The 25442-nt window shown below is 49.9% G+C and overlaps 1 protein-coding gene across 3 annotated transcripts; it reads left to right on the forward strand.

The window, feature by feature from the left end:
* Positions 1-903: 903 nt before the first annotated feature.
* CHST7 (carbohydrate sulfotransferase 7) lies at positions 904-24913 on the forward strand. Of its 3 annotated transcripts, none has more exons than XM_047844729.1 (2): positions 904-2577; positions 24391-24913. In XM_047844729.1, exon 1 carries the CDS (start codon positions 1088-1090, stop codon positions 2543-2545), a length of 1458 nt encoding a protein of 485 aa, XP_047700685.1. In that variant the 5' UTR covers positions 904-1087; the 3' UTR covers positions 2546-2577; positions 24391-24913. The 3 variants fall into 3 exon arrangements, with proteins under 3 accessions (XP_047700685.1, XP_047700687.1, XP_047700686.1); XM_047844731.1 differs by lacking the exon at positions 24391-24913 and adding an exon at positions 13035-15342; XM_047844730.1 differs by lacking the exon at positions 24391-24913 and adding an exon at positions 9841-10184.
* The last annotated feature ends 529 nt before the right edge of the window (positions 24914-25442 follow it).

Genomic DNA, 25442 nt, shown 5'->3' on the forward strand with positions numbered 1-25442 from the left:
GATTTCAGGAACTTCAATCTGCTTCTCGGACTTCCTGTCACGTTTTCATCCATCCTTGAGAACATATCCCTGCTTATGGGTCCTTTTAAACACTGATCTCCCGAGACAGTCCACCATCCTACCACTCTATAGTTCTGTAAATGTCTTTCGCTCACGTGTCAGAACGGGCTAGGTTATGCAGCGGTAACAGGTGCCCCCCCCCCAATCTCACAAGGTCAGGAGGTACGGGGGTACTAAAAATCATCTGCATTTTACAAATGAGTAAACTGATCTTTGGTGTCTGAAAAGGTGCATAGCCCTCAGCGGGCAAAACCCTAAGGAACACAACACTTCACAAAGGCTCCTCCTGACCAATTAATTGCGCTACGTGAATACGCAGCCTCCAATTCCTCCGGTCCACCATGCAGCGTGCAATTGCGTATCTTTATCTTAGCGGAGAAATTTTCCCATCCAGAACTCAGGAACACCCACCCCGGGGGCCGACGGGGACGCTGGATGTGGATAGTGACCAGGAGCCCCGCTCTAAATAGTGTGGGGGCGAGTCTGCCTACGACAGAAACGACCAGGCGGGGGACATAAAACAGAAGAGTCGGTGGAGTTCTCCGGGTGGGGTCCACGTCCCGTCACTGGGTACATTCTGTACACACGAGCCCCTCCCTTGCCTGAAGTCGATTCCTGAAGACTTGACTTCACTATGGAGGAGTTGGGGAAAGGTGGGGTCTGGCTCGGTGCGCCCCAACCACCGTCCCCACCCCGCAGCAACCCCGCCCAGATCTGGCAGAGCCCTGGGCGATCCCGGGCGGGTGAGGAGGCGGGGAGAAGCTGCGAGGTCGAAGGCGGGGCGGGCGGCTGCCAAACCAGCCAATAGGCGGCTCTCCAGCGGCTGAGCCGAGATAGGGCAGGGGCGCCGACACCAGCACCATAGCCTCCCAAGTTTCCCCTTGTGGATGCAGGGCGCGGGTGGCTCCGCTCCTCCCGGCGCAGAGGGCCCCGAAGAGGCCGGAGGAGCGGGCTCGGGACGGGATTTGTGAGGAAGGGGAGAGGACGGGCGCCCCACCCGCTCGCCGGGTGGGGGGCTCGGTGAACGATGAAGGGCCGGCGGCGGCGGCGCCGGGAGTACTGCAAGTTTGCGCTGCTGTTGGTGCTCTACACGCTGGTGCTGCTGCTCGTCCCCTCCGTACTGGACGGCGGCCGCGACGGCGACAAGGGCGCGGGGCACTGCCCGGGCCTGCAGCACAGCCTGGGAGTGTGGAGCTTGGAGGCGGCGGCGGCGGACGAGCGCGAGCAGGGCGCCGAGGGGCGGCCGGCTGCCTCGGGGGGCGCGGGCCCGTCCCCCCAGTCCCTGGGCAACCTCAGCGGCGATGTCGCGGAGGCGGTGTCTCGCGAGAAGCAGCACATCTACGTGCATGCCACCTGGCGCACCGGCTCGTCGTTCTTGGGCGAGCTCTTTAACCAGCACCCGGACGTTTTCTACTTGTACGAGCCCATGTGGCATCTATGGCAGGCGCTGTATCCGGGCGACGCCGAGAGCCTGCAGGGCGCGCTGCGCGACATGCTGCGCTCCCTCTTCCGCTGCGACTTCTCAGTGCTGCGGCTGTATTCGCCGCCCGGGGACCCCGCCGCGCGCGCCCCGGGCGCGGCCAATCTCACCACGGCCGCCCTCTTCCGCTGGCGGACCAACAAGGTCATCTGCTCGCCGCCGCTTTGCCCCGGCGCGCCCCGTGCCCGCGCCGAGGTCGGCCTCGTCGAAGATGCCGCCTGCGAGCGCAGCTGCCCGCCCGTGGCTCTACGCGCCCTGGAGGCCGAGTGCCGCAAGTATCCGGTGGTGGTCATCAAGGACGTGCGCCTCCTCGACCTGGGTGTGCTGGTGCCTCTGTTGCGTGACCCCGGCCTCAACCTGAAGGTGGTGCAGCTTTTCCGTGATCCACGGGCCGTGCACAACTCGCGCCTCAAGTCCAGGCAGGGGCTGCTGCGCGAGAGCATCCAGGTGCTGCGCACCCGCCAGCGGGGCGACCGCTTCCACCGCGTGCTGCTGGCGCACGGCGTGGGCGCTCGGCCCGGGGGCCAGTCCCGCGCCCTGCCCGCCGCACCGCGCGCCGACTTCTTCCTGACCGGCGCGCTCGAGGTCATCTGCGAAGCCTGGCTGCGCGATCTCTTGTTCGCGCGCGGAGCTCCCGCCTGGCTGCGGCGCCGCTACCTGAGGCTGCGCTACGAGGACCTGGTGCGGCAGCCGCGCACCCAGCTGCGCCGCCTGCTGCGCTTCTCCGGGCTGCGCGCGCTCGCCGCCCTCGAAGCCTTCGCGCTCAACATGACGCGGGGCGCGGCCTACGGCGCAGACAGACCCTTCCACCTGTCGGCGCGCGATGCCCGCGAGGCCGTGCACGCCTGGAGGGAGCGCCTGAGCCGAGAGCAGGTGCGCCAGGTGGAGGCGGCCTGCGCTCCAGCCATGCGTCTGCTGGCTTATCCTCGCAGCGGAGAGGACGACGACCTGGAGCCGCCTGTGGATGAGAAGCCGCTGGAGACCGAGGCCGACGGCGCCACGTAGCCCCCCGTCGTGCGCCCCCGGGACGGATCCGGGTAAGGTTCGGGCTAGGGAAGGGCCTCTGGGGAGCTCAGACCAGCCTGCGGGTGGGGGGGGGAGTGGGGGTGGGTGCCATCCCAGATCTCACCGTGTCTGAATAGATTCGAGCGGGTGGGAAAGCGCTGCTGGTAGAATTTGGAAGACAGTCTCGGGATCTCCAGCTTAGCCACTTGCCCCCTCCGAGGAGGGCCCTGCGACGAGACGGAGGGGGTTAAGTTTGGCTGAGGCGGAACATAGGTCCCCTCTATGAAGTAGGAGGGGTCGGTCACCTGTTGAGCACCTGTTGAGCATGGGGCAGGAGAGGGAGGGGGAAGAGAGGGAGAGGAGGGAAGAGGTCTGAAGAGAGCAAAGATTTGAAACAGTCATAATGGAACTTGAGACTGAAAATTGACATGAAAAGTATCGGATTTCGGGGACTATTTGAAGCTGGTTTTTTTGTTGTCGTTGTTGTTTTTTAACCTTGACACCGCTCTGTCCTGTGGGGAAACTTGGCAACACGGAGAAAGCCCAAAGCTGGGTTTGGCGCACAGTTATGGGCTCCTCTCCTCCCTACCCCGAATCTGTTTCATACTTCTTCTCTGTCTCTCTCTAATGCTCAGCTCCAGGGCTTTCCTTCTAAGTTACCAAGCCTACAGGTGCACAAAGGCCTCTCTTGAAACGGTTTTTGCACGTGTGTGTGTCTCAGGGTCTGGTATGGTCGCAGAGAATGGACTCTGCTTTCTCCTGGCTCCTGTAGCATTTTCCTTCCCCCCGCCCCCCAAAGGCTGGCGTTTGCAGGATATTTGACCACATCCCATTCACATCAGGTCACAAAAGCTGCCTGGTCAGCTTCCTCTAGCGCCCACGAGACCTTAGCGCCGGGCTTCCCGCATTCTGCCGCATCCCTTTGAGAGATGGAACCTTTAGAGGGACAGTAGCACCTTTGGCTGTGAAAAGACAGCCCCCACCCTCGATTTTTTGTTCTTTCTCTATAAGGCATGTGTCGTAAGACGCTAAGATGGGTCATAAATGGCCTCAAAATGTGTTCAGTGTCCGTACATGGTTGGGCTGAGGGAAGAGTTTGTTCTGCATGATGCTGACCTTAGGGGTCTAGTTAGTGGCTTGGGAACGTGTTTCCCCAAACTGAGTGTGACTCTGTGCCTTGGGAGGGTGCAGCCTTCTGCACTGTGCAGTCTGGAGGAGGAGGAGGAAAAGCCAAGCCTTGAGGGCGGAAGTGACTTAAGTTTCCATTCATTATTTTATGGTGTAATTCAGTATTCCCCTGGGATGAAGCTCTGAGGACAAAGTGGAAGATGTTAATAAAGACGGATTTTGTTGTTCTTTAATAGACCAGGGTTGCAGAGCGATTTTGCTCCCAGCAATCAAGTGGTTTTTTGGGTCAGTTTCTGTAATTGCTAGGAAGTCTGTGTTCTTTCCTGATTTCCAGAGCAGAGGAAGGTAAGGCACAGTGTGACTTGTCACGTCTTAACAAAAACATCCTTTCATCTGCTAATCCTGTTTTTGCAGATGTAAGTAATGAACCAGCCCCTCACCCTCTCTCACAGGCCTGAGGGAAGAAATCCTCTCCAGGAGGAATTCTGCAGCATTTTATGACTTTAAGAAGGTGGGGGGGGGGGTGCCTGGGTGGCTCAGTCTTTTAAGTGATGGCTCAAGTTATGATCGCAGTTTGTGGGTTCGAGCCCCACATTGGGCTCTGTGCTGACAGCTCAGGGCCTGCTTGGGATTCTCTTTCTCTCTCTGTCTCTCCCTTGCTTTCTCTCCCCGTCCCTTCCTGGTTCGCATGCTCTCTTTCTCTCTCTCTCAAAATAAATAAACTTTAAAAAAGAAAAGAACTATCTCCCAGACACCTTTATGGTTTTCATTTTTACTATCAGTTATTCAGCTCTGGCTGGGGCAAGGTAAGAAAGAGAACAGAGAGGAGGACAGAGTGTATAATCTTCACCCTCTAGGAAGTTAGAATCCGTGTTGGTAACAGTGATTATGGAGCAGATGCTGGTGCTGCTGTTTGGAAGGCCAACGAGGCTCCCTTTGCAGGGACATTTGGGAGCAAGCCTTAGGCTCTTGCGTACGTTAGTGACTGAGCCCTCCTTCCCACACTTCTGCCGAAATTATCAGCCGCTACCATGTCACCCCCAACGAACCAGTGGATTTGTTAAAATGCATGTATTCCTGGTTCCTAGAAAGGTAACGTCGCTGGCCAGGACTTTCCAAAAACCTGTCACGCCCTGCTCTAGGGAAGGGGATGGATCCTCACATGCCATGCATCGAGCTAAGCATTGTGCACGTGCCATTACTTTGGTCTGTCATCAGTTTTTTTTTTTAACGTTTATTTATTTTTGAGATAGAGAGACAGAGCATGAATGGGGGAGGGTCAGAGAGAGGGAGACACAGAATCTGAAACAGGCTCCAGGCTCTGAGCTGTCAGCACAGAGCCTGACGCGGGGCTCGAACTCATGGACCGTGAGATCATGCATGACCTGAGCTGAAGTCGGCCGCTTAACTGACTGAGCCACCCAGGCGCCCCTATCATCAGTTTTAAAGATGATGAATCCAGGACTCAGAGAAGCCAGGTGACCTGCCCAAAGTCACACCAGGGCTGGGGAGGGTGGGGTAGCCTTGGTGTTAGACCCCAGAGCTCAGAATCTCTCCTTCTCTGGGCCCCTTGGCTTCCCCTGGCGGTACCTTTGGCACCCCGGCCAGGCTGGAGTGGGAGACACAATTAGCTTTATTGTTAGTGAGTTCCAGCCACTGGACAAATCCATAAAATGTCCCCGGGCTGCCCACGGCACCTATTCACCTTCCCCCTGGCTGTCCTTCACATGGGACATCATCGCGTGCCCTGTGACCCGACCAAAAACCAAGGGGGGTTTGCTCCTTGCTGACTCGCAAACACACCGGGTGGAGTTGTTGCACAAGGGGAACTTTATTTGCATCAGGTAAGGAGAGCACGGGAATAACTTCCAAAGCCATGACTCCCCAAGGGTCAGGACGAATATTTAGATGGGGGAGCCTGGTTGGGGGGGGGGCGGGTGTCGCTGTGCACGGCTTCGCCTGCGCCTTAAGGAAACATGCGTATCCATGCCCTGTAGGTTATGCCAATGAGGCTTATGCGCCTCCTTGGGCGGAGACTTTATATTACAATGAGGTACTGACAGTTGTAGGTCATTTTAGAGGTCGCTCCGGGGTCCACAGGTGCGAGTGGGGAGGGGTTAGGCTAAAACTGGTCAGGGTGGTTTTGGTTCCCATTTGCCTAAGAGAGAAGCTGGAAAGAAGAGTTTAAGGGAAAATGTGGAACAAAGGTCAGTGAGTACATGCAGGTGGCAGTAAAAGTCAGGCATCGGGGTCTAGCTGGTGACACCCCTAGCTCAGCAGTGAAGGGGGGAGGGTGCTCTGCATCAGTTCACCCGAGTACCTTCTGGATGGTCCATCCTGGACAGCCAGGATCTGGCAGGGAGGGAGGGAGTGCACTTTTTTTCCGGGCTGGGTGGGGACCAGAGCGCCATCAACCCGAGTCCCCAAGGACTCTTCCATCTTTTCCACCTTCTCGGCTTTCACTTACCAGTTTATCCTCCCAAGGATAAGGCTACAAGATCATAGCCTCGGCAACCAGCATCACTTCCTCACACAGGGACGCTGCAGCGTTGTTAAAATGCAGGAAGGAAGCTGGTTAGCGGGTAAGGAAGGGGTGGAGGAGTTTTCCCTCGCCTGTCTCTCCTTCAATCTGGTTATAAAACCTTCCCAGAACCCCCACCCCCAGCCGACTTCCTTTGACCTCCCACTGGCTAGCACTTGGTCACATGACCGGCACTAGCCCATTAATTGGGGAAAAGGAGGGGGCTCCTTGTGATCGGCTTAGACCCGAGATTCTCAGCTCCCCCTGAACAGTACATTCACCTGAGGAGCTTGATTGATTGATTGATTGATTGATTGATTTTCAAATGTTAGTACCTGAACTCCACTCCCAGATATTCTGATTTTACGGGTGTGGGGTGGGGTCCAGGCACTGGAATGTTTTATTTACTTATTTTTTTAATGTTTATTTATAGTTGAGACAGAAAGAGACAGATCGCGAGTTGGGGAGGGGCAGAGAGAGGGGGAGACACAGAATCTGAAGCAGGCTCCAGGCTCCGAGCCCGCAGCACGGAGCCCAATGCGGGGTTCAAACTCACAAACCGTGAGATCGCAACTTGAGGCAAAGTCAGATGCCCAACCGACTGAGCCACCCAGGGGCCCCGAGGCACTGGGGTGTTTTAAAAGCTCCCCAGGGGATTGTACTGTGCGGCCAAAGTTGAGAACCACGGTGGGACCTGGACTGGTCATGGGTCATCGCCCAGGCGGCGCTCTTGCCCCTGGAACAAGATCCAGATAGGGACTGAAGGGCTGTTGATGAGCAGAGAACTGTGGGCCACAGCAATTTAAGTAAAGGCACTTGGAGCTCTGAGGTTCCAAGAAGCTGGAGGGTGTTAATATGGAAAGGGAAAAACATCTTCAATTATTCATGGCCCCGTTTATCACTCTCTCCCATTCCTTCGAATGCTTTGTTGTCTCTAGGTTCTTACTTAATAATCCATCATTGTGCCCGCGATCCGGTGCTGTTCCAAACAGACCCATGCGCTGTCCTATCCTTTTCAGTGTGTCTCCCTTTGATTTCTGCCCTTGGGAAGCCCCAAGATGTCATTCCTGTAGGCATTTAAGAGGCCTTGGTCTTAGGGTGCTTAGGTGGCTCAGTCAGTTAAGCATCCAACTCTTGGTTTTGGCTGGGGTCATGATCTCATCGTTCCGAGTTCGAGTCCTCATTGGGCTGCCAGTGTGGAGCCTGCTTGGGATTCTCTCTCTCCCTCTCTCTCTACCCCTTCCCACGCACACACACACACACTCTCTCTCTCAAAATAAATAAAAAAAAAAGACACCCTGGTCTTTGTTCTTGACAAGATATAGATGGGCCCTTTGAATGAATTTAGAAAAGGAGGTAAGCGCACTGTAAACTAATAACCCGACGATCAGAAAGCTTTCTAAGGACACTATCCAGACAGAAAAAGAAATGACCAGCCACCACCAAATCCCCAACAAAGCATTTTTTTTAAGATTTTTTTTTTTTTGAGAGAGAGGGTGATGGAGAGAGAGAGCACACGCTAGGGAGGGGAAGACAGGAAGTCAGAGCATCCGAAGCAGGTTCCTGCACCGGTAGCAGAGAGCCCAGTGTGGGGCTCCAACTCAAGAACGATGAGATCATGACCCCGGCCCACGTTGGATGCGTAACCAGCTGAGCCACCCAGGCACTGAAAAGTGAAACAGGTTTTTAAAACCCGTCCACATCCAAATCCTTAATGTCCCCTTGTGAGGTTAGTGCTGCCTCTGATCAAGACATTCTCCGAGCTCCCCTGTGGGTGGAGCTGCCTTCCCAAGCAGGACCCCCTCAGTTGATGGTGGATTTGGTGTCTAGGAAAAATCCAGACTCGTCAAGCGTGGCAGGTGAGGCAGGGGAGGAGGCTGCTCCTGCAAAGTGAGGTGTGGCCATAAGGTAGTAACCAAGTCATTTCTTGGCACATATGAAAATCCGTTTTTGTGTTAAGGTGCAGGAACCCAGGATTTTGAGCCTGGCCCTTCTGGTTACCTCTTTTTTTTTAATGTTTATTTATTTTTGTGAGAGAGAGTCAGCGGGGGGTGGGGGGGTGGCAGGGGTGGCAGAGGATCCAAAGTGGGCAGAGAGCCGATGCGGGGCTTCAACTCACGAACTGTGAGATCATGACCTGAGCCAAAACCGAGAATCAGATGCTTAACCGATTGAGCCACCCAGGCACCCCTCTCCTGGTTACTTCTTTTAAAAAAAAAAAATTTAATGTTTATTTTTGAGACAGAGAGAGAGAGAGAGGGGCAGAGAGGGAGGGAGACAGAATCTGAAGCAGGCTCCAGGCTCTGAGCTGTCAGCACAGAACCTGACACGGGGTTCAAACTCACAAACCGTGAGATCATGACCTGAGCCGAAGTCGGACGATTAATCTACTGAGCCACCCAGATGCTCCCTGGTTACTTCTTGACTGACCTTGGGCAAGTCCCTAAACCTTTTTTGGCTTTAGTGTTCTTACCAGTAAGAAGAGGAGGTCAAGAGGATTTTCAGGGCTTCTTGGAGCTGAGGGGAGGCGACATTTATTGCGTGCCTAGTTTGTGCACTGTTACATGCTTAATGCGTGTTGTCTGAGTGTGTCTTCACCTCAGCCTTATGAAGTACACAGTATCCCCATTTTTGGATGGTGAAACCAGCTCAGAGAGGTTGGGTAACTGTCAAGGATAACACAGCCGGAGGATTGCAATCAGGTGCTCTCTATCTTGAAACTAGCATCTAAAATTATTTTAGAAATAACATAAGCACACGGTGGAGAAAGAGCTTAAAACTTAAAATAACCTGCCAGTCTTACTTCCCAGAAGCAACCACATGCGTTTCCTAGAAGACAGACATGTCTTGGGGTATCTGTCTAGAAACGTTTTATGTGAAATCAAGCATAGTTAGCCTTTGCAGTCTAGTTCAGTCTTCTTATTTTTATTTCCTTAAAACATTTCTAATTGAGAGATAATTGACATAGGACACCGTGTTAGTTTCAGGTGAACGACGTACTGATTCAATATTCGCGTACATCGTGAAGCGATCACAGTCTAGTTAACGTCTGCCTCCGCTTGTAGTTAATTTGTTTTCTTCTGATGAGAACTTTTAAGATCTACTCTCTTACCAACTTTCAAGTGTACCATACTGCATGTCCACGACTTATTTATTTCATACCTGGAAGTTTGTGCGTTTTGACCCCTTTCGCCCATTTCGCCCGCCTGGCTCTGGAAAGTACCAACCTGCTCTCTCTCTGAGTGTGTTTGTTTTTTGGATTCCCCACATAAGTAAGAGCATACAGTATTTGTCTTTTTTCCATCTGACTTATTTCATAAGCATGATGTTCTCAAGGGCCATCCATATTCTCGCAAATGACGAGATTCCCTTGTGGTTTGTGGCTGAATAATCGTCCATCGTGTATATCTAAGCCGTAGTTTCTTTATCCATTCCTCTATTGTAAATAATGCCGCAGTGAACACAGAGGTGCAGGTATCTTTTTGAGTTAGTGTTTTTGTTTCCTCTGGACAAATACCCAGAAGCAGACTTCCCCGATCATGTGGCGGTTGTGGGTTTACCTTTTTCAAGGAACTGCCATACTGGTTTCCGTAGTGGCTGCGCCAATTTCCATGCTATCATGCATTTTTGCTTCCATCTGCTTAAGTCCAGAAACATGACGGCTCTGATGAGAGTAATCAAGAACGTGAGTCTGAAGAAGAGGGTGGAGAGAAGTCACAAGTTCCAGATTCTAAATCGCTATTTTGGGCAAGTCCTCGAAGTCCGGCGCTGGACAGAACACCCCCGGGGAATTCGTCGGCTGCTGTACATTCTCTCTCCGCCAGCCCCTGGCCACCAGCCGAGGGCACGGATGTCACCTGTGTTTTGGAGAGTCTCAGTAGTGATTGCATTTAATAAATATGAGGGCAGAGCCCCTGGGTGGCTCAGTCAGTTAAGTGTCTGACTTCGGCTTAAGTCTTGATCCCGTGGTTCGTGGGTTCGAGCTCCACGTCCGGCTCTGTGTGGACAGCTCAGAGCCTGGAGCCTGCTTCGGATTCTGTGTCTCCCTCTCTCTCTGCCCCTCCCACACTCACATGCACACTCGCTCACTCTCTCTCAAAAAATAAACATTTAAAAAGTTTTCAAAAATAAATACAAAGCCATATTTTTCTTTCCATAGGCTATTTAGGGACATTTTTAGAAACTCTTTCAGTATCTCTGTGCTGGGGAAAAGACGGGAGGGGAGGTTGCTTTTCATTCTGAAAGCTGGGTTTTTAAAAAATGTTGACTGTTTCGAGACTAAAATTGTATATGCTTTCAGGAATTTGAAAGTCTGAGAATACCGGCTGCTGATGGTTGCCATTATGTTCTTACAAAATTATTTTCTGTTTTTCTGTGGAATGTTCCAGCAGCTATCAGTGTCATAACGTACTGCTGAGTTCAGGCACTTATCCTTCAGAGGATCAGTAACATTTAGGGAAAGATTTATGGGCTTAAGCAAGAAACTTAGTACCAGCTCGCTGTAATAAGTTTTTACCTATTCAGATTAAACTTCACGATTCTTTAGCTTTTGTTTAGGGGTTTTTCTGGTGATCTTTTACGAAGAATCTTTTCTAAGGCACTGTTCTCTTACCTTTTTTGTGCCAGTGTTTCAGAAAATCGCGAACTGGATTCCTCTGCTTCCACTAATCCAGTTGTGACAAAATCTAATGTGTGAGGTATGATACAAAGGGTACAGGAATCGGGGCACCTGGATGGCTCAGGTCATGATCTCACGGTTTGGTTCACGAGATCCAGCCCCTCACTGGGCTTGTGCTGTCAGCATGGAGCCCGCTTTGGATGCGCTGTCCCAGGGGCGCCTGGGTGGCGCAGTCGGTTAAGCGTCCGACTTCAGCCAGGTCACGATCTCGCGGTCCGTGAGTTCGAGCCCCGCGTCGGGCTCTGGGCTGACGGCTCAGAGCCTGGAGCCTGTTTCCGATTCTGTGTCTCCCTCTCTCTCTGCCCCTCCCCCGTTCATGCTCTGTCTCTCTCTGTCCCAAAAATAAATAAACGTTGGATGCGCTGTCCCCACCTCTCTCTCTGCCCGTCCCCTGCGTGCACGCTCTCTCTCTCAAAAATAAATTAAAAACTAATAAAGGTTACAGAACTAAAATAATGAAACTTGGTAAAACATTATAGGAGCGTACTTTAACATATTTCATTAGTTCCCAGTCCCAACGTGACATTGCTACGTTTTTCCATGTTTATTTATTTGGGGAGACAGAGAGAGGCAGAGAAAGAGGGAGAGAGAGAATCCCAAGCAGGCTCTGTGCTGTCAGCGCAGAACCTGACGCGGGGCTCGATCTCGTGAACTGTGACATCGTGACCTGAGCTGAAATCAAGAGTTGGGACGCTTAACTGACTCAGCCACCCAGGCGCCCCTCATTGCTACATTTGTAATCGTGCGTAAGTGTTAAGTATGTGTCTAAGAAAAACGCTACAGTAGGATGGCTTAACAGGTGACCTTGCATAGCAAAGGGTGCACACTTTTTACATTTTGAGAGGTAAAGTTCTTTGAAGTTGCTCTAGTGTTCACTCCCAGCGTTTCTGGGAGTGTCTGTTTCCCAGACTTTCAACAACGTGGATTTTCCCTAATGTTTTCATCTTGGCTAGTGTGATGGGTGGAAAAACGCTTCCCCCCAGAGCCCGGGCTCTCTCTGATCCCACAGCGCCTCTCAGACCGTAAATAATTGCCTACATGTCCAGTTGTGGTGACCAGGATGCCCCGACGAAATCGCCTTCTTAGCCTCCTGGACTCCACATGTATTTGGCAGGTGTCGTTCCCGTGATCCCTTCTGAAGGACTGGGTACGCTGTGAAATCAAAATGATCATCTTTATATAAAACCAGGCAGACACGTGACCGCCGGCTTAGGACTGGCCTTGTGGTGCTGTCGCAGTGGGTTCTACCTATTGACTTTGAACTTCCACTATTTCGGGACGCTATCACTGGGGGGATTTGGCTGATTTTAAATAAGGTTTAACCCATTGTGCACGGTCTCGGTGCTCCTGAGAGCCCTCTTTGTTGTCTGGGGCAGTGGGAGGGCACAAATGCCCCTTTGCAGTTGTTGAGGAAGGATTCAGAGGGTTTTCAAAGAAGTTTTTTTCAGTCTGGGCAGAGATTTTCTTCCCATGAATACAAATGTCATATAAATAGTCCGAGCGATGCTTTTAAAAAACATTTATAAGCAGCTGGCTTAAAATTCCTCAGTATGCCTTTTCTCAGGCTGCTGGCAGCATGAACAGCCCGGAGAAGACCAGAAACTGAAAAACGCACAACTGGTCTTTTATGGGTCTGAGTTCCAGCTGAACAAAGTGGGTTAGAAATGAACCTCTCTCCAGGCACCTGGGTGGCTCAGTCGGTTAAGTATCTGGCTCTCAATTTTGGCTCAGGCCATTGTCTTGTGGTTTGTGAGTTCGAGCCCTGCGTGGAGCGTGCTTAGGATTCTCTCTCCCTCTCTCCCTGCCCCTTCCCCGCTCTCTCTAAAGTTTAAAAAAATTTTTTTTTAATTTTTTATTTATTTTTGAGACAGAGACAGAGCATGAGTGGGGGAGGGGCAGAGAGAGAGGGAGACACAGAATCCGAAACAAGCTCCAGGCTCCGAGCTGTCAGCACAGAGCCCGACACAGGGCTCGAACTCACAAACCGTGAGATCGTGACCTGAGCCGAAGTCGGATGCCCAACTGACTGAGCCACCCAGGAACCCCTAAATAAACATTTTTTTAAAGTAAAGAGAAAAGAAATGAACTTCTCTCTTTTTCTTTCTCTCTCTTTTTCTTTCTCTCTCTCTCTCTCTCCCTCCCTCTCTCTCTCTCTCTCTCAGAGGTCTCCTGGCTCGTCATTCTCTTGCTTTGTAGTGGAACTGAAGGAATTGGCTCTATTGAGAGAAACATTTCTGCCTAGGTGCGGTATAGAGTAAGAACAGTAAGGACTAAGAAATAGCCCTGGCCCAAGTTCAAGAACATGGGGAAGTGGAGAACCCTTTGGGAGCCGAACAGGAAGCAGTTTCAATTGGAGAAAAGTTGCAGAGCTCAGGGATGTCTTCATGAGAATTGGAACACTTCAGCTTTGCTCCCTGCCTACCCACCCCCCCCGCCCCCGGCCCCGCAGGCACCACGCCAGCATCCGGGTGTGACCGCTTCTGCAGCTGCCCTTGTTCACATTAAAGACCGTCGTGCTGGATGCTGATAGTGGATATTTCTCAGTGAGGGGGTTAAGGGGCTGTGAAGGGCGACCACCACGTCTGACTTCAAGGATGACCCGCGTTCAGAGTGAACAGACTGCCCTCCCCTGAAATCAACATGAGTAGCAAGGAGCTTTGCTGTAGGGCGACATTCTGGAAACAGCCACTGAGGCAGAACGTGTGTTTGTGCGTGCAATGGAAGCCCTTTCTATTAAGCCTTTCTTTCGGACAGCAGTGCTAAAAGGAGCCCCAGAAGGCACCGGGCGAGCCGTGAGGACGCAGGGCAGTCCCTGGGCCCTGCTGGCCAGATGCCTCAAATCCGGCCGGAAATGAGATCGTCTAGAAGGCCAGCTTGGAGAGATTCATATGGTGTGATTAATGTCATTTGGTCGTGGCAACCAGCAGGCCAGAAGCAGAGGAACCAGCCTACCTGAAAAGTCAGAAACAGAACATGACAGAAACGTTTAAGGTGTAGGGAGCAGGTAGGGGCTCGGGACCGTGAGTTCTTTTGTAAAGGTGGTAAACTGAGGGAAGTCGGGAGCAGGTGCCAGCGTGAACTTGGGAGGAGGCCAACCGAAGCAGTTTTTACATACCAGACAGATCAGGTGAGCTTCAGGGAGAAAGACCCCAGAGCTTTTGAGGTCACTCTCCCCATGGCTGAGACCAGACTTTACGAGAAAGGACTCGTCACCGTTTCAGAGAGATCATGGGAACAGTAAGCCAAACTACTAAAATCAAGAGTGTTTTAAAAATAGGACTTCCTTTCAGACAGCCTAGAGCTGGCATATGTGAAATGTACGGATTTGAGAAGCAATGAAAGTAGATGGCCCTTTCTTGCTCTAATGAAGGATATCACCAACATGGATGTAATAAAGGAAAATAATACATTTCTTCAGGTTCTGCAAACAATAAAAAAGGTTACCCTTTGTGTCTTTCTGTGCCCTCTCCCCCCCACTCACCCACCCCACCCCCAGCTAGGGATGGCAAAGGGGACTATCTCGCAAAAAAGGAGGTGGTTGGCTGAAAAAAAAACCCACACAAGCACACCCTCCCAAAGATAACAGCATTCCCAGCACTACTGAATTCCTTTTACATTTCTTTTCTTTTCTTTTTATTTCCCAACAAAGGGAAAGAGAAATAGTTTGGAACTCAGGAAAAATTCACATCCTGCTCCTAAATATGGCAATTTCCGGCAGTCCTATGGGCCCAGGGGAAGAGTGGTTTCCCCACGCTGACACCCTGTGCCAACGTGAACCTGCTCTTGGCCATGGGGCCATTTTATCCCCCACTGAACTCTGGACAGGGCTAGATCCGGGTAGAGCTGACACGGTGCCTCACTCTACAGGAAGAGATGGGCACGGACGCCGTATACTGGCTAGACATCCTAACCTGTGAACCTTAAAGTTGATCGGGGGGGGGGGGCACCCCAGGGACCCCCTCCCCCACCTGCAGCCAACTCCACGGACCAGTAGCCCCTGTGGGGGCCAAAGGGCTGCCTGAATGACAGATCCAAGCTCCCTCACTTCCTAGCCACACTAATCAGAGCCACCCCCCACTTGGTAGATGACAAACGTGCAGGTGGGCAATCAAATCTATGTTCTAAGATCCTGACTCAGTTCCTTTACTTGAGTCGGGAACAACTTTACTCACAAAAGCAATTATGTATGCCAATTAAAACTAGACCTCGGAGCAGCTCAATGAAAGGAAAAAACAAAAGCCAACTTAGGCAGACTTCGCGGTTTCCAAGTTTTATAAATACTGGTTTGGAGCACATTTTATTCATTTTGTTCTCAAGCGAGCTCAGAAACTTGGGACATTTTTCGCTGGGGGTGGGCATGATAAAACTAAAAACATGCCATTATTTGATCCCATTCTATTGGGGAAGTATAATGGCCATTTAATTTGGGCTCCGGCTGACTCTGGAGCTTGACCAAATGACTCGCATGGGTTGAGGTTTTCCTTGGAATTCTGGAGTGGAGAGGTGAGTCCTTTTCTCGCACCGTGAGCAGGGAGGAGGGCCGGGGGGGGGGGGGGCAGTTCAGCTCCTGGAGGGCTGCCAGCAAGTGGCTTCTCCCCTAGTTTCTCCCCCTACTCCCTAGGCACGCGTTTTTGTGTGTGTTTTTTAAATTTATTAATTTATTTTTTATTTACAAAAACTTTTTGGGGGGCGCCTGGGTGGCTCAGTCAGTTAAGTGCCTGATTTCGGCTCAGGTCATGATCTCATGGTCTGTGAGTTCGAGCCCCGCATCGGGCTCTGTGCTGACAGCTCAGAGCCTTGGAGCCTGCTTCAGATTCTGTGTCTCCCGCTCTCTGCCCCTTCCCCGTTTGTGCTCTGTCTCTCTCAAAAAATAAACATTAAAAAAATTAAAAATAAACATAGAAAATAAATTTTTTTTTAACATTTCTTTTTGAGAGACAGAGCATGAGCGGGGGAGGGGCAGAGAGAGAGGGAGACACAGAATCGGAAGCAGGCTCCAGGCTCTGAGCTGTCAGCACAGAGCCCAGTGTCGGACTTGAACTCATGAACGGTGAGATCAGGACCTGAGCCCAAGTCCAATGCTTAACCCACTGCCCCACCCAGGCACCCCTGTGGGTTTTTTTTTTTTAATTCAGTCCCTGTTTTCAACTTAAGCGAGAGTTGCTTCAAGGATTAAATCCCACTAGTGCAAATATAGTGGCAACACCCCTCCCCCCTCCGCCCTGCCACTTGATTTGTCAGACGGAAAGTCTGGAAATAATTTATAACGTTTATGCTATTTAAGTACATTTCTAGCTATTTGGGGGGTGCGGTTGTATTAGCAAACTAAATGTTTCCTATTACATTTCGCTTTAGAGTCACAGTGAGGGAATGCTTGCCCTTTGACATTTCTGGGGTTTCAAGTATTATTTTAACATCATCCCCAAGCATCTTCCTTAAAAAAAAAAAAAATCTTAATGGCCCTGTTGTCGTAAACACTGTCAGTCATTTCCTTAACGCCGCATTTCACCCATTGGGGGTTAAAACAGGAGGGTCAAGAAAACTTAAAAAGGGGTTGACAGATAATGTCAGGAACGCCATCCACAGAGGGTGAGGCCGGGCTGGGATGGTGGGAGAAGACCCCACGAGCACCCGTGGCTACTGAAAAGGAGCCTAACGCCCGTCCTCAGCCCATCTGCCCTGGAGGGGATCCAGGAGGAAGGCTGTTACAATGGGCTGGAAAGTAATTCACCCGTGATAGCGGGGCCCTGCTGAATACCCGGAAATCTCAGCCCCCCCCCCCCCAGCCCAAGCACCACGTCGTCGCACCGACTCATAGCATCTGGGAAGCAGCTTTCGGGGTGATCAAACCGGGGTGCCTCACCTGGCACAACTGTGTGGGCCGGGACACGTGCGTACCTCTGGAGGCGAAACGAAGAAAAACTTGGAAAAGGGCCGGGGGTGGGGGGGCGGCGATCTACAAATGCAGTGGGAGGGGGAAGTGAGCTGTCCCGTGCCCCTGGGGGGGGGGGCCGTACCTGACTCCAGCTGGGCCAGGAAAGCCACCGAGAGCGGCAGGGCTGCAAGTTCATTTGGTGTGGCCGTTCTGTCGTCAAACTTGAAAGCCAGCAGGAAGTTGATTTTCCCCCCTCCCCCATGCCAGCTTCGAAGGTTGGCCAAAGTGTGATTAAAATGCTAAGCGTGTGCCTCCCTGAGTTATTCTACCGGAGGGCAGGGAGCCTCGGCCAAGCCAACTGCACGCAATCGCTGTGAGGCTCCGTTCCCTTTGATGGTACTGAGGCTAGCCAACCAGCTGCATTTAGGGCCTGGCTGCTCATTTAATCAGGGAAACTGCCGCACAGGAGGGAAAATACGTGCAACTCTTGGGAGTATGACTTTGAATCTGTAAGTAAACCATCGTTTCTTTAAATACATTTTTTAAGTTTATTTCTTTTAAGACACGGAGAGGGAGAGTGCGCACAAGCAGGGGAGGGCCAGAGAGAGGGGACAGAGGATCTGAAGTGCTGACCGCAGAGTCCCATGGGGGCACTCAAACGCATCACTCCCACTACCTGAGCTGAAGTCGGATGCTTAAACCAACTGAGCCACCCAGGCGCCCCAACAATCCTTTTCCTAAAAGCGCAGGTGGGGGCGCCTGAGTGGCTCAGTCAAGCCTGACTTCGGTTTAGGTCATGATCTCTCAGTTTGTGGGTTTGAGCCCCAGGTAGGGCTCTGTCCTGAGAACTCAGAGCCTGGATCCTGCTTCGAATTCGGTGTCTCCTTCTCTCTCTGCCCCTCCCCCACTCGCAGTCTGTCTCAAAAATGTTTAAAACATTTTTAAAGAAGTAAAAGTGCAAGCAAATTTGTGAATTGAGCATGAAGGAAAGACTTCACACTTCAAGGCCACATTTTCTTAAAACAACCCTTTTCCACATGCTTCACAAAACAGTAATGTACTGAAATCTCTATACTTCTGGAAATTAGTTGCACTAACTTTTGCAAATTATCTCTTTTCAGGGCCCCTTGGTGGCTCAGTCAGTTAAGTGTCCAACTGTTGGTTTCAGCTCAGGTCATGATCTCATGGTTTTGCCAGTTCGAGTCCCACATCTGGCTCTGCACTGTTAAGTGCAGAGCCTGCTTGCGATTCTCGCCCCCTCTCTCTGCCCCTCTCCCACATGTGCTGTCTCTCTGAAATTAAATAAATAAATAAAATCATCTCCTTCCTGTTATCATACAGAGTAGGTCTTTTTTTAAATTGAAGTCTTAGGTTCCAGTATTAAGAGTCCACATTTATATACATCACAAAGTGATCTCCATGATAAGTATAGTCACCATCTGTCACCATGCAGCGTTATTACAAAATATTATTGACTACGTTCCCTATGCTGTACTTTGCATGCCTGTGACTTAGTTATTTTATCACTGGAAATTCAGTGTCCTTAGTCCCCTTCACCTATGTCACCGATTCCCCCACCCCACCCCCTTTCCTCTGGTAACCACCTGTTTGGTCTCAATATGAATGTGTTTTGTTTGTTCCTTTACGTTTTTAGGTTACACAGTATTTGTCTTTCTCTGTCTGACTTATCTCACTTAGCAATAATACCCTTTAGGTCCATCCATGTTGTCACATATGGCAAGATCTCATTTCTTCTGGTTAATATTCCATTGTGTGTGTATGTTTGTGTATGTATCTATATATACACATATATAGATACACACATATATGTATACACACATATACACATGTATGTATATATACACACATACACGCACAAAAATACACACACACACACACACACACACACACACATATACACAGCATATCTTAAAAAAAATTTTTTTTTAATCTAGGGGCGCCTGGGTGGCTCAGTTGGTTGAGCGTCCGACTTCGGCTCGGGTCGTGATCTCACGGTTCGTGAGTTCGAGCCCCGCGTTGGGCTCTGTGCTGACAGCTCAGAGCCTGGAGCCTGCTTCTGATTCCGTGTCTCCCTCTCTCTCTGCCCCTCCCCCGTTCATGCTGTGTCTCTCTCTGTCTCAAAAATAAATACATATTTTTAAAAAGTTAAAAAAATTTTTAATGTTTATTTATTTTTGAGAGAAAGAGGGGATGGAAGGGCACAGGGGCTCAAACTCACAAACCTTGAGATCGTGACCTGAGCCGAAGGCAGACATTTAACTGACTGAGCCACCCAGGAACCCCAAGATTTATCTAATTTTTAATCTTTTCAAAGAACCAGCTTTGTTTCATGGATTTTCTCTAATGTTTTTCTGTTTTCAGTTTTACTGATTTCTTGTATTTATTTTCATCTTGTTTTTTGAGGTGGGTGTTGATCATCCATCTGAGACCTTACATCATTTCTAGTGTAAGCATCTAATACTATAAATTTCCTTCTCAGCACTACATTGTCTGTGTCTCACAAATTTTGATATGTTGCATATTCATTTTAATTCAATATATTGGTGTTGTTTAATATTCCACGGATTATTTACAGGTGTGTTCTTTAATTTCCAAGGGTCTAGAGAATTTCTTGCTCTTTTTCTACTATAGATTCTTAGTTTGATTCATCATTAGAGAACACACTCTGTATTATCATTTCAATTCTGTGAAATTTGTTCAGGTTTGTCTTATGAACCAGGATATGGTCTAGCTGGTGAATGTTCCATGCGTGCTCAAAAAGAATGTGTTTCTATTGTTATCAGGTGGAATGTTGCATAAATGTCAATTCAGTCTTGCTTGGTTGATGGTATTATTTCGTTCCTCTATATCATTGTTGATTTTCTGTCTAGTGAATTGTATCACTTGTTAGAGAGATACTGACGTGTCCAACTATAGATGTGAGCATGTCAATTTCTCCTTTCTGTTCATTCAAGTTTTGCTTTTAAAAAATTGAAGTCCTGTCGTTTGCTGCATATATACACATTTAGGATTGCTATCTTGTTGGTGGGTTGAACCTTTTACCATTACATACTGTCCTTTGCTGCCCCTGGTAATTTTCTTTGCTCCAAGGTTTATTTTACCAGATATTAATATAACCATTCTTCCTTTTTTCTGATTTTTAAAAATTGAGATGGAATTCACATACCACAGTTCACCCTTGAAAGTGTTCGATTCAATGGCTTTTAGCACATTCAGAAGGCTGTACATTGATCACCACTATCGAATTCCTGTTTGTCTGATTATTATTTAAAAGTAGCAATTTTGGGGGGCACCTGGGCGGCTCAGTCGGTTGAGCGTCCGACTCTTGGTTTCAGCTCAGGTCAGGATCTCATGGTTTTGTGAGTTTGAGCCCCACATCGGGCTCCCAGCAGAGCCCCCTTGGGATTCTCAGTCTCCCTCTCGCTCTGCCCCTCCCCCGCCTGCGCTGTCTCTCTCTCTCTCTCTCTCTCTCTCTCTCTCTCAAAGTAAATAAACTTAAAACAAAATTTATTTAAAAAGTAGCAATTTATCAACCAAGTCATCAGTTTTCACACAATTTCAATAACTGTAGCAATTTCCTCGAACCACCTGTAGAAATTCTGAAATGACGGCATTGTTGTTTCAAAGCACTTGTTCTTTTTAAAAAAAATTTTTTTTTCAACGTTTATTTATTTTTGGGACAGAGAGAGACAGAGCATGAACGGGGGAGGGGCAGAGAGAGAAGGAGACACAGAATCAGAAACAGGCTCCAGGCTCGGAGCCATCAGCCCAGAGCCCGACGCGGGGCTCGAACTCACGGACCGCGAGATCGTGACCTGGATGAAGTCGGACGCTTAACCGACTGCGCCACCCAGGCGCCCCAAAGCACTTGTTCTTTACTTGACCTGAATGATCCCCCACTTTTAGCACCGCTGCAACCTGAAAACCTGTAAGCTGCTTGGTGACCTTGGACTTGGCTATGGCAGCAGCTCACCAGACCCGTCTGTGGCAAGTGTCTGGGTCTCGCACCACCGATTCCCCTCTCAATTAATGTTTGTATGGCTTAATCGTTTTCATTCTTTGACTTTTCGACCTACCTATAAGGTATTTGAAATGACTTCCTTGTAGACATATAGTTGGGTCATGTTTTTAAAACCATTCTACTGGTCTCTTTTTGGTTTTGTTTTTGTTCTTTTTGAGAGAGAGAGAGAGAGAGAGCAAGAGCACACACACTGGAGAATTGGGGAGGGGCAGAGGGAGAGGGACAGAGAGAGTCTTAGGCTCCACACCCAGCTTGGAGCCTGACTCAGGGCTCCATCTCACAACCGTGAGATCACGACCCGAGCCAAAATCAAGAGTTGGATACTTAACCGACAGAGCCACCCAGGCGCCGCAGCTCATCTCTTTTTGTGGATCTGTGATCTTAGACCACTGATACTTAATGTTATTATTGATATTATAGGGCTTCAATTTGCCATTTATAAAACATAATTACTGTTTGTTCCCTGTTTTTTGTTCCCATTTCCCTTTTTGTGCCTTCCTGTTAGTTACTTGAATATTTAAAAATAATTCATCTTTGGGGCGCCTGGGTGGCTCAGTCGGTTGAGCGTTTGACTTCAGCTCAGGTCATGATCTCAGGGTTCGTGATTTCGAGCCCCGCATCGGGCTCTGTGCTGACAGCTCGGGGCCTGGAGCCTGCTTCGGATTCTGTGTCTCCGCCTCTCTCTGACCCTCCCCTGTTCATGCTCTGTCTCTCTCTGTCTCAAAAATAAACGTTAAAAAAATTAAAAAAAATTCATCTTATTTGCAGTTGTTTTTTTTAAGTTTATTTATTTTTGAGAGAGAAAGAGTATAAGCCGGGGAGGGGCAGACAGAGGGGGAGACACAGAATCTGAAGCAGGCTCCAGGCTCCGGGCTGTCGCCACAGAGCCCGACATGGGGCTCGAACGCATGAGCTGTGAGATCATGACCTGAGCCAAAGTCGGACGCTCAACCGAATGAGCCACCCAGGTGCCCCTGCAGTGTTTTTTTTAATGTCTATGTTGAGAGACAGAGTGCATGTGTGAGCAAGCACGAGTCGGGGACAGGCAGAGAGAGAGAGGGAGAGAATCCTAAGCAGGCTCTGAGCTGTCAGCACAGAGTCCAACTTGGTCACAAACTGTGAGATCATGACCTAAACTTTCCATTTGGTTCTTTTTTTAAAAATATTTTCCCATGGGGCGCCTGGGTGGCGCAGTCAGTTAAGCGTCCTACTTCAGCCAGGTCACGATCTTGCGGTCCGTGAGTTCGAGCCCCGAGTCAGGCTCTGGGCTGATGGCTCAGAGGCTGGAGCCTGTTTCCGATTCTGTGTCTCCCTCTCTCTCTGCCCCTCCCCCGTTCATGCTCTGTCTCTCTCTGTCCCAAAAATAAATACACGTTGAAAAAAAATTTTTTTTTAATATTTTCCTGCCAAGAATTTCTATTTTTAAATTTGTATCAAGGGTGTTCCTGATGGCTAACTAAAGCATAGTTATGAGAGTGGCTTAACATCATTTGCAGATAATTCCAGAGTCTGTGTTGGTTCAGTGTTGGCACCTGTCACTTACCTTTTCTCATTCAAGTTGAAATTTCCCTGGTTCTTGGCTCGATAAGTGATTTTTTTAATGTTTATTTGTTTTTGAGAGAGAGGGGGAGGACAGAGAGAGAGAAAGAGCATGAGTGGGGGAGGGGCATACAGAGAGGGGGAAGAGAGGATCCCAAGTGGGCTCTGACATGGGGTTCGAACCCACAAACCATGAGATCATGACCTGAGCCGAAGTTGGACACTTAAGTGACTGAGCCACCCAGGCACCCCTGCAGTGTATTTTTTCCCCTCATGTTTATTTATTTTGAGAGAGCAAGCGAACAAGTGTGAGCAGGGAGGAGGCAGAGAGAGAGGGAGAGAGAATCCCAAGCAGGCTCCAAGTTGTCAGCACAGAGCCTAAGTGGGGGCTCAAACCCATGAGCCACGAGATCATGACCTGAGCCGAAGGTGGACGCTTAACTCAGCCACCTAGGCGCCCGGACAAGTGGTTTTTAAATTGTATCCTATTTGGGATACATTTGAATCTCTGAATTTTATTTAGATCTATTTTAGCAGGTCTCCGCGGACACTGCTGGGGGAGGAAGGGGTGCACCACCTGGTTCCTGGCAGGTGGGGGCGGTAATCTAGAAGTCCTAGCTTCCCCTGGGCCTCTGCTGACAGGAGGGGGGATTGCGTGTGTGTGTGTGTGTGTGTGTGTGTGTGTGTGTGTGTGTGACCATTTACGTTTCCGGCCTGCTGGCATCTTCAGCGTCTATTCCGGGACACAGGGGAAACAGAAAGGCAACCCAGGGAACTCATGGCTCCGTCGTTCCTTATTGTCTGTGGTCGCTCCACCTTCTTTCCCCCACCCTTTAGAGTTTTATCTCTGTCTTACATATCATGTGGGGGGATTGTAGTTACACTTTGTACAAGGAATAAGGAGAAGGGCGTTTACTCTAGCTTATCTGGAACTAGCGCTAACCCTTCTGGAAAAATTTTTTTTTTTAATATTTATTGATTTTTTGAGAGAGAGAATCCCGAGCAGGCTGTGAGCAGTCCGCGCACAGCCTGACTCGGGGCTTGAACTCACAAATCCGTGAGATCACGACCTGAGCCAAAACCAAAGAGTCAGACGCTGAACCGACTGAGCCAGCCAGGCGCCCCGAAATTACCTTGTCCATGTGAATCTTTACGGCACACGTTTCATCATCTTGAAGACGCTTCTTTCCCCAGGCTCGGCGTCACTAGTCCTCTTGAGCCGATGGCCAGTTTCAGCACGTTAAAACATAATGTCAAATCTGGCACATGGCCAGGGCAAGGGGAAGGATCACAAGGGAGCAAGAACCTGGTGGCAGGACTAGCACAGGGTATCGTAAGGAGACAAAGAATAAAGTTCAGATGCCGCAATGTAGGAAGCTGGACTTGTTGCCTACAGACAGCCCCCGTTTTAGGGAACAGCCGACTCTTGTTGGCATGATTTATCGTGCACGTGTGAAGGATGGAGGGTGCCGTGGTCAGTGCCTGAAGGTACCGCTCTGATCCCAGGCCTTCCTCCGCTCTGTGCAGCTGGTCTCAGAAAGTTCTCTTCTCGGGGCGCCTGGGTGGCTCAGTCGGTTGAAGGTCCGACTTCGGCTCAGGTCACGATCTCACCGCGTCGGGCTCTGTGCTGACAGCTCGGAGCCTGGAGCCTGCTTCGGATTCCCCGTCTCCCTTTCTCTCTGCCTCTCCCCTGCTTGTGCTCTCTCTGTCTCAAAAATAAACATTAAAGAAAAAAAAAAAGAACGTCCTCTTCCCAACAGGTGCCCCCTCCAGCAGCAGTTGTAGAAAGCGCAGTCATGCGGACGGGGGTGCCCATCGTTCTCCTATCTTCATCCTCACCAAACACCTCTTGGGCCACATTTTCTCCTGGCCTGTCCTCACAAAGCAGAAATGACAGTTACTGCCTCGGTGTGGATTCCCAGCACTGGATGATGCAGCTTCCATACGGAAGGTCACAGGCTTCATGTTTAAGAGGACTTTACGCCGTCAGGGTTCAACAGGCTTTTCTGTCTGTGGATTTCTGTGTCCTGAAGTTCAAACGTCCTTGTTCCTTCCCTTCCAGGTCAGTCACCATGAACCGGGGCGCTCAGCCTGTTGCCCCAGCACTGGAGAAGCCACACTGTGGAGGCGGTGTCTCACGCTGTCACAGGCTGCGACTTGGCTTGGTACCCACGGCTGTGCAATTCTGCAGCGCGGGGATATCGTGAGCTCTTAGATAATGACCGATGCGTTGGTTGCAACGCAGTTGTCAGTAAAGAAGTGACCGCACAATGTGGATAATTATGCCCATAAAATAGGAAGAGCTTGAGTTCCCAGCCCGAACCTGCCTCTCCTGGAGCCGTTGCAACAGCGCGTTCTCGGGACAAAGAAGAGATGCGATTTGGTTTAAAGTGGACTCATTCGACTTTTCTTCAAATAGCCCCCCCCCTTACACCTGCCCCCAAACCAATTTTTGAAAAGTAATTTCTCTCCCTGGGGTGGGAGAACCCCATGGACCCGAAACAAGATTTTGCTTTCAAGTTTTTCTGTCTGGTGTTTTTTGTTTTTGTGCTATTAAATGACCCCGGGGTCGTTGTTAAAGACAAGATTTGTTTTGTTTTGTTTTGCTAGGATTCAGATTTCATGATGAAGTTCAGTTGCGTGGTTGGGGTGGGGGGGTAGGGTGGGAGGGAGAAGCTAGTCTACATACAAAGGAATATGAAGGAAACTATATTGAGTTCAAGAGCCTTAGCAGTTATCCAACACTCAAAGCCTGTTAACAACTGTTGTAGGCCAGAAGTTACAACACAGACCAGATTTAAAGTGTTTCTCTTAATCCTAAGGCACATTTCAAAAAAATCTCTGAAATCTGTTGCTGTGATTAAAAAAAAAATTTTTTTTTAATGTTTATTTTTGAGCCAGAAAGAGACAGAGCTTGAGCGGGAGACACAGAATCAGAAGCAGGCTCCGGGCTCCGAGCTGTCCGCACAGAACCCGACGTGGGGCTTGAACCCACGAACCATGAGACCATGACCTGAGCCAAAGTCGGAAGCCCAACCGACTGAGCCACCCAGGCGCCCCAGGTGCTGTGATTTTTTACACCCTGTTTTAAAACTTAAGGTTTAAAGCACCTGA

This window comes from Prionailurus viverrinus, chromosome X (genome assembly GCF_022837055.1).
Source record: "Prionailurus viverrinus isolate Anna chromosome X, UM_Priviv_1.0, whole genome shotgun sequence".
Classification (NCBI taxonomy): domain Eukaryota; kingdom Metazoa; phylum Chordata; class Mammalia; order Carnivora; family Felidae; genus Prionailurus; species Prionailurus viverrinus.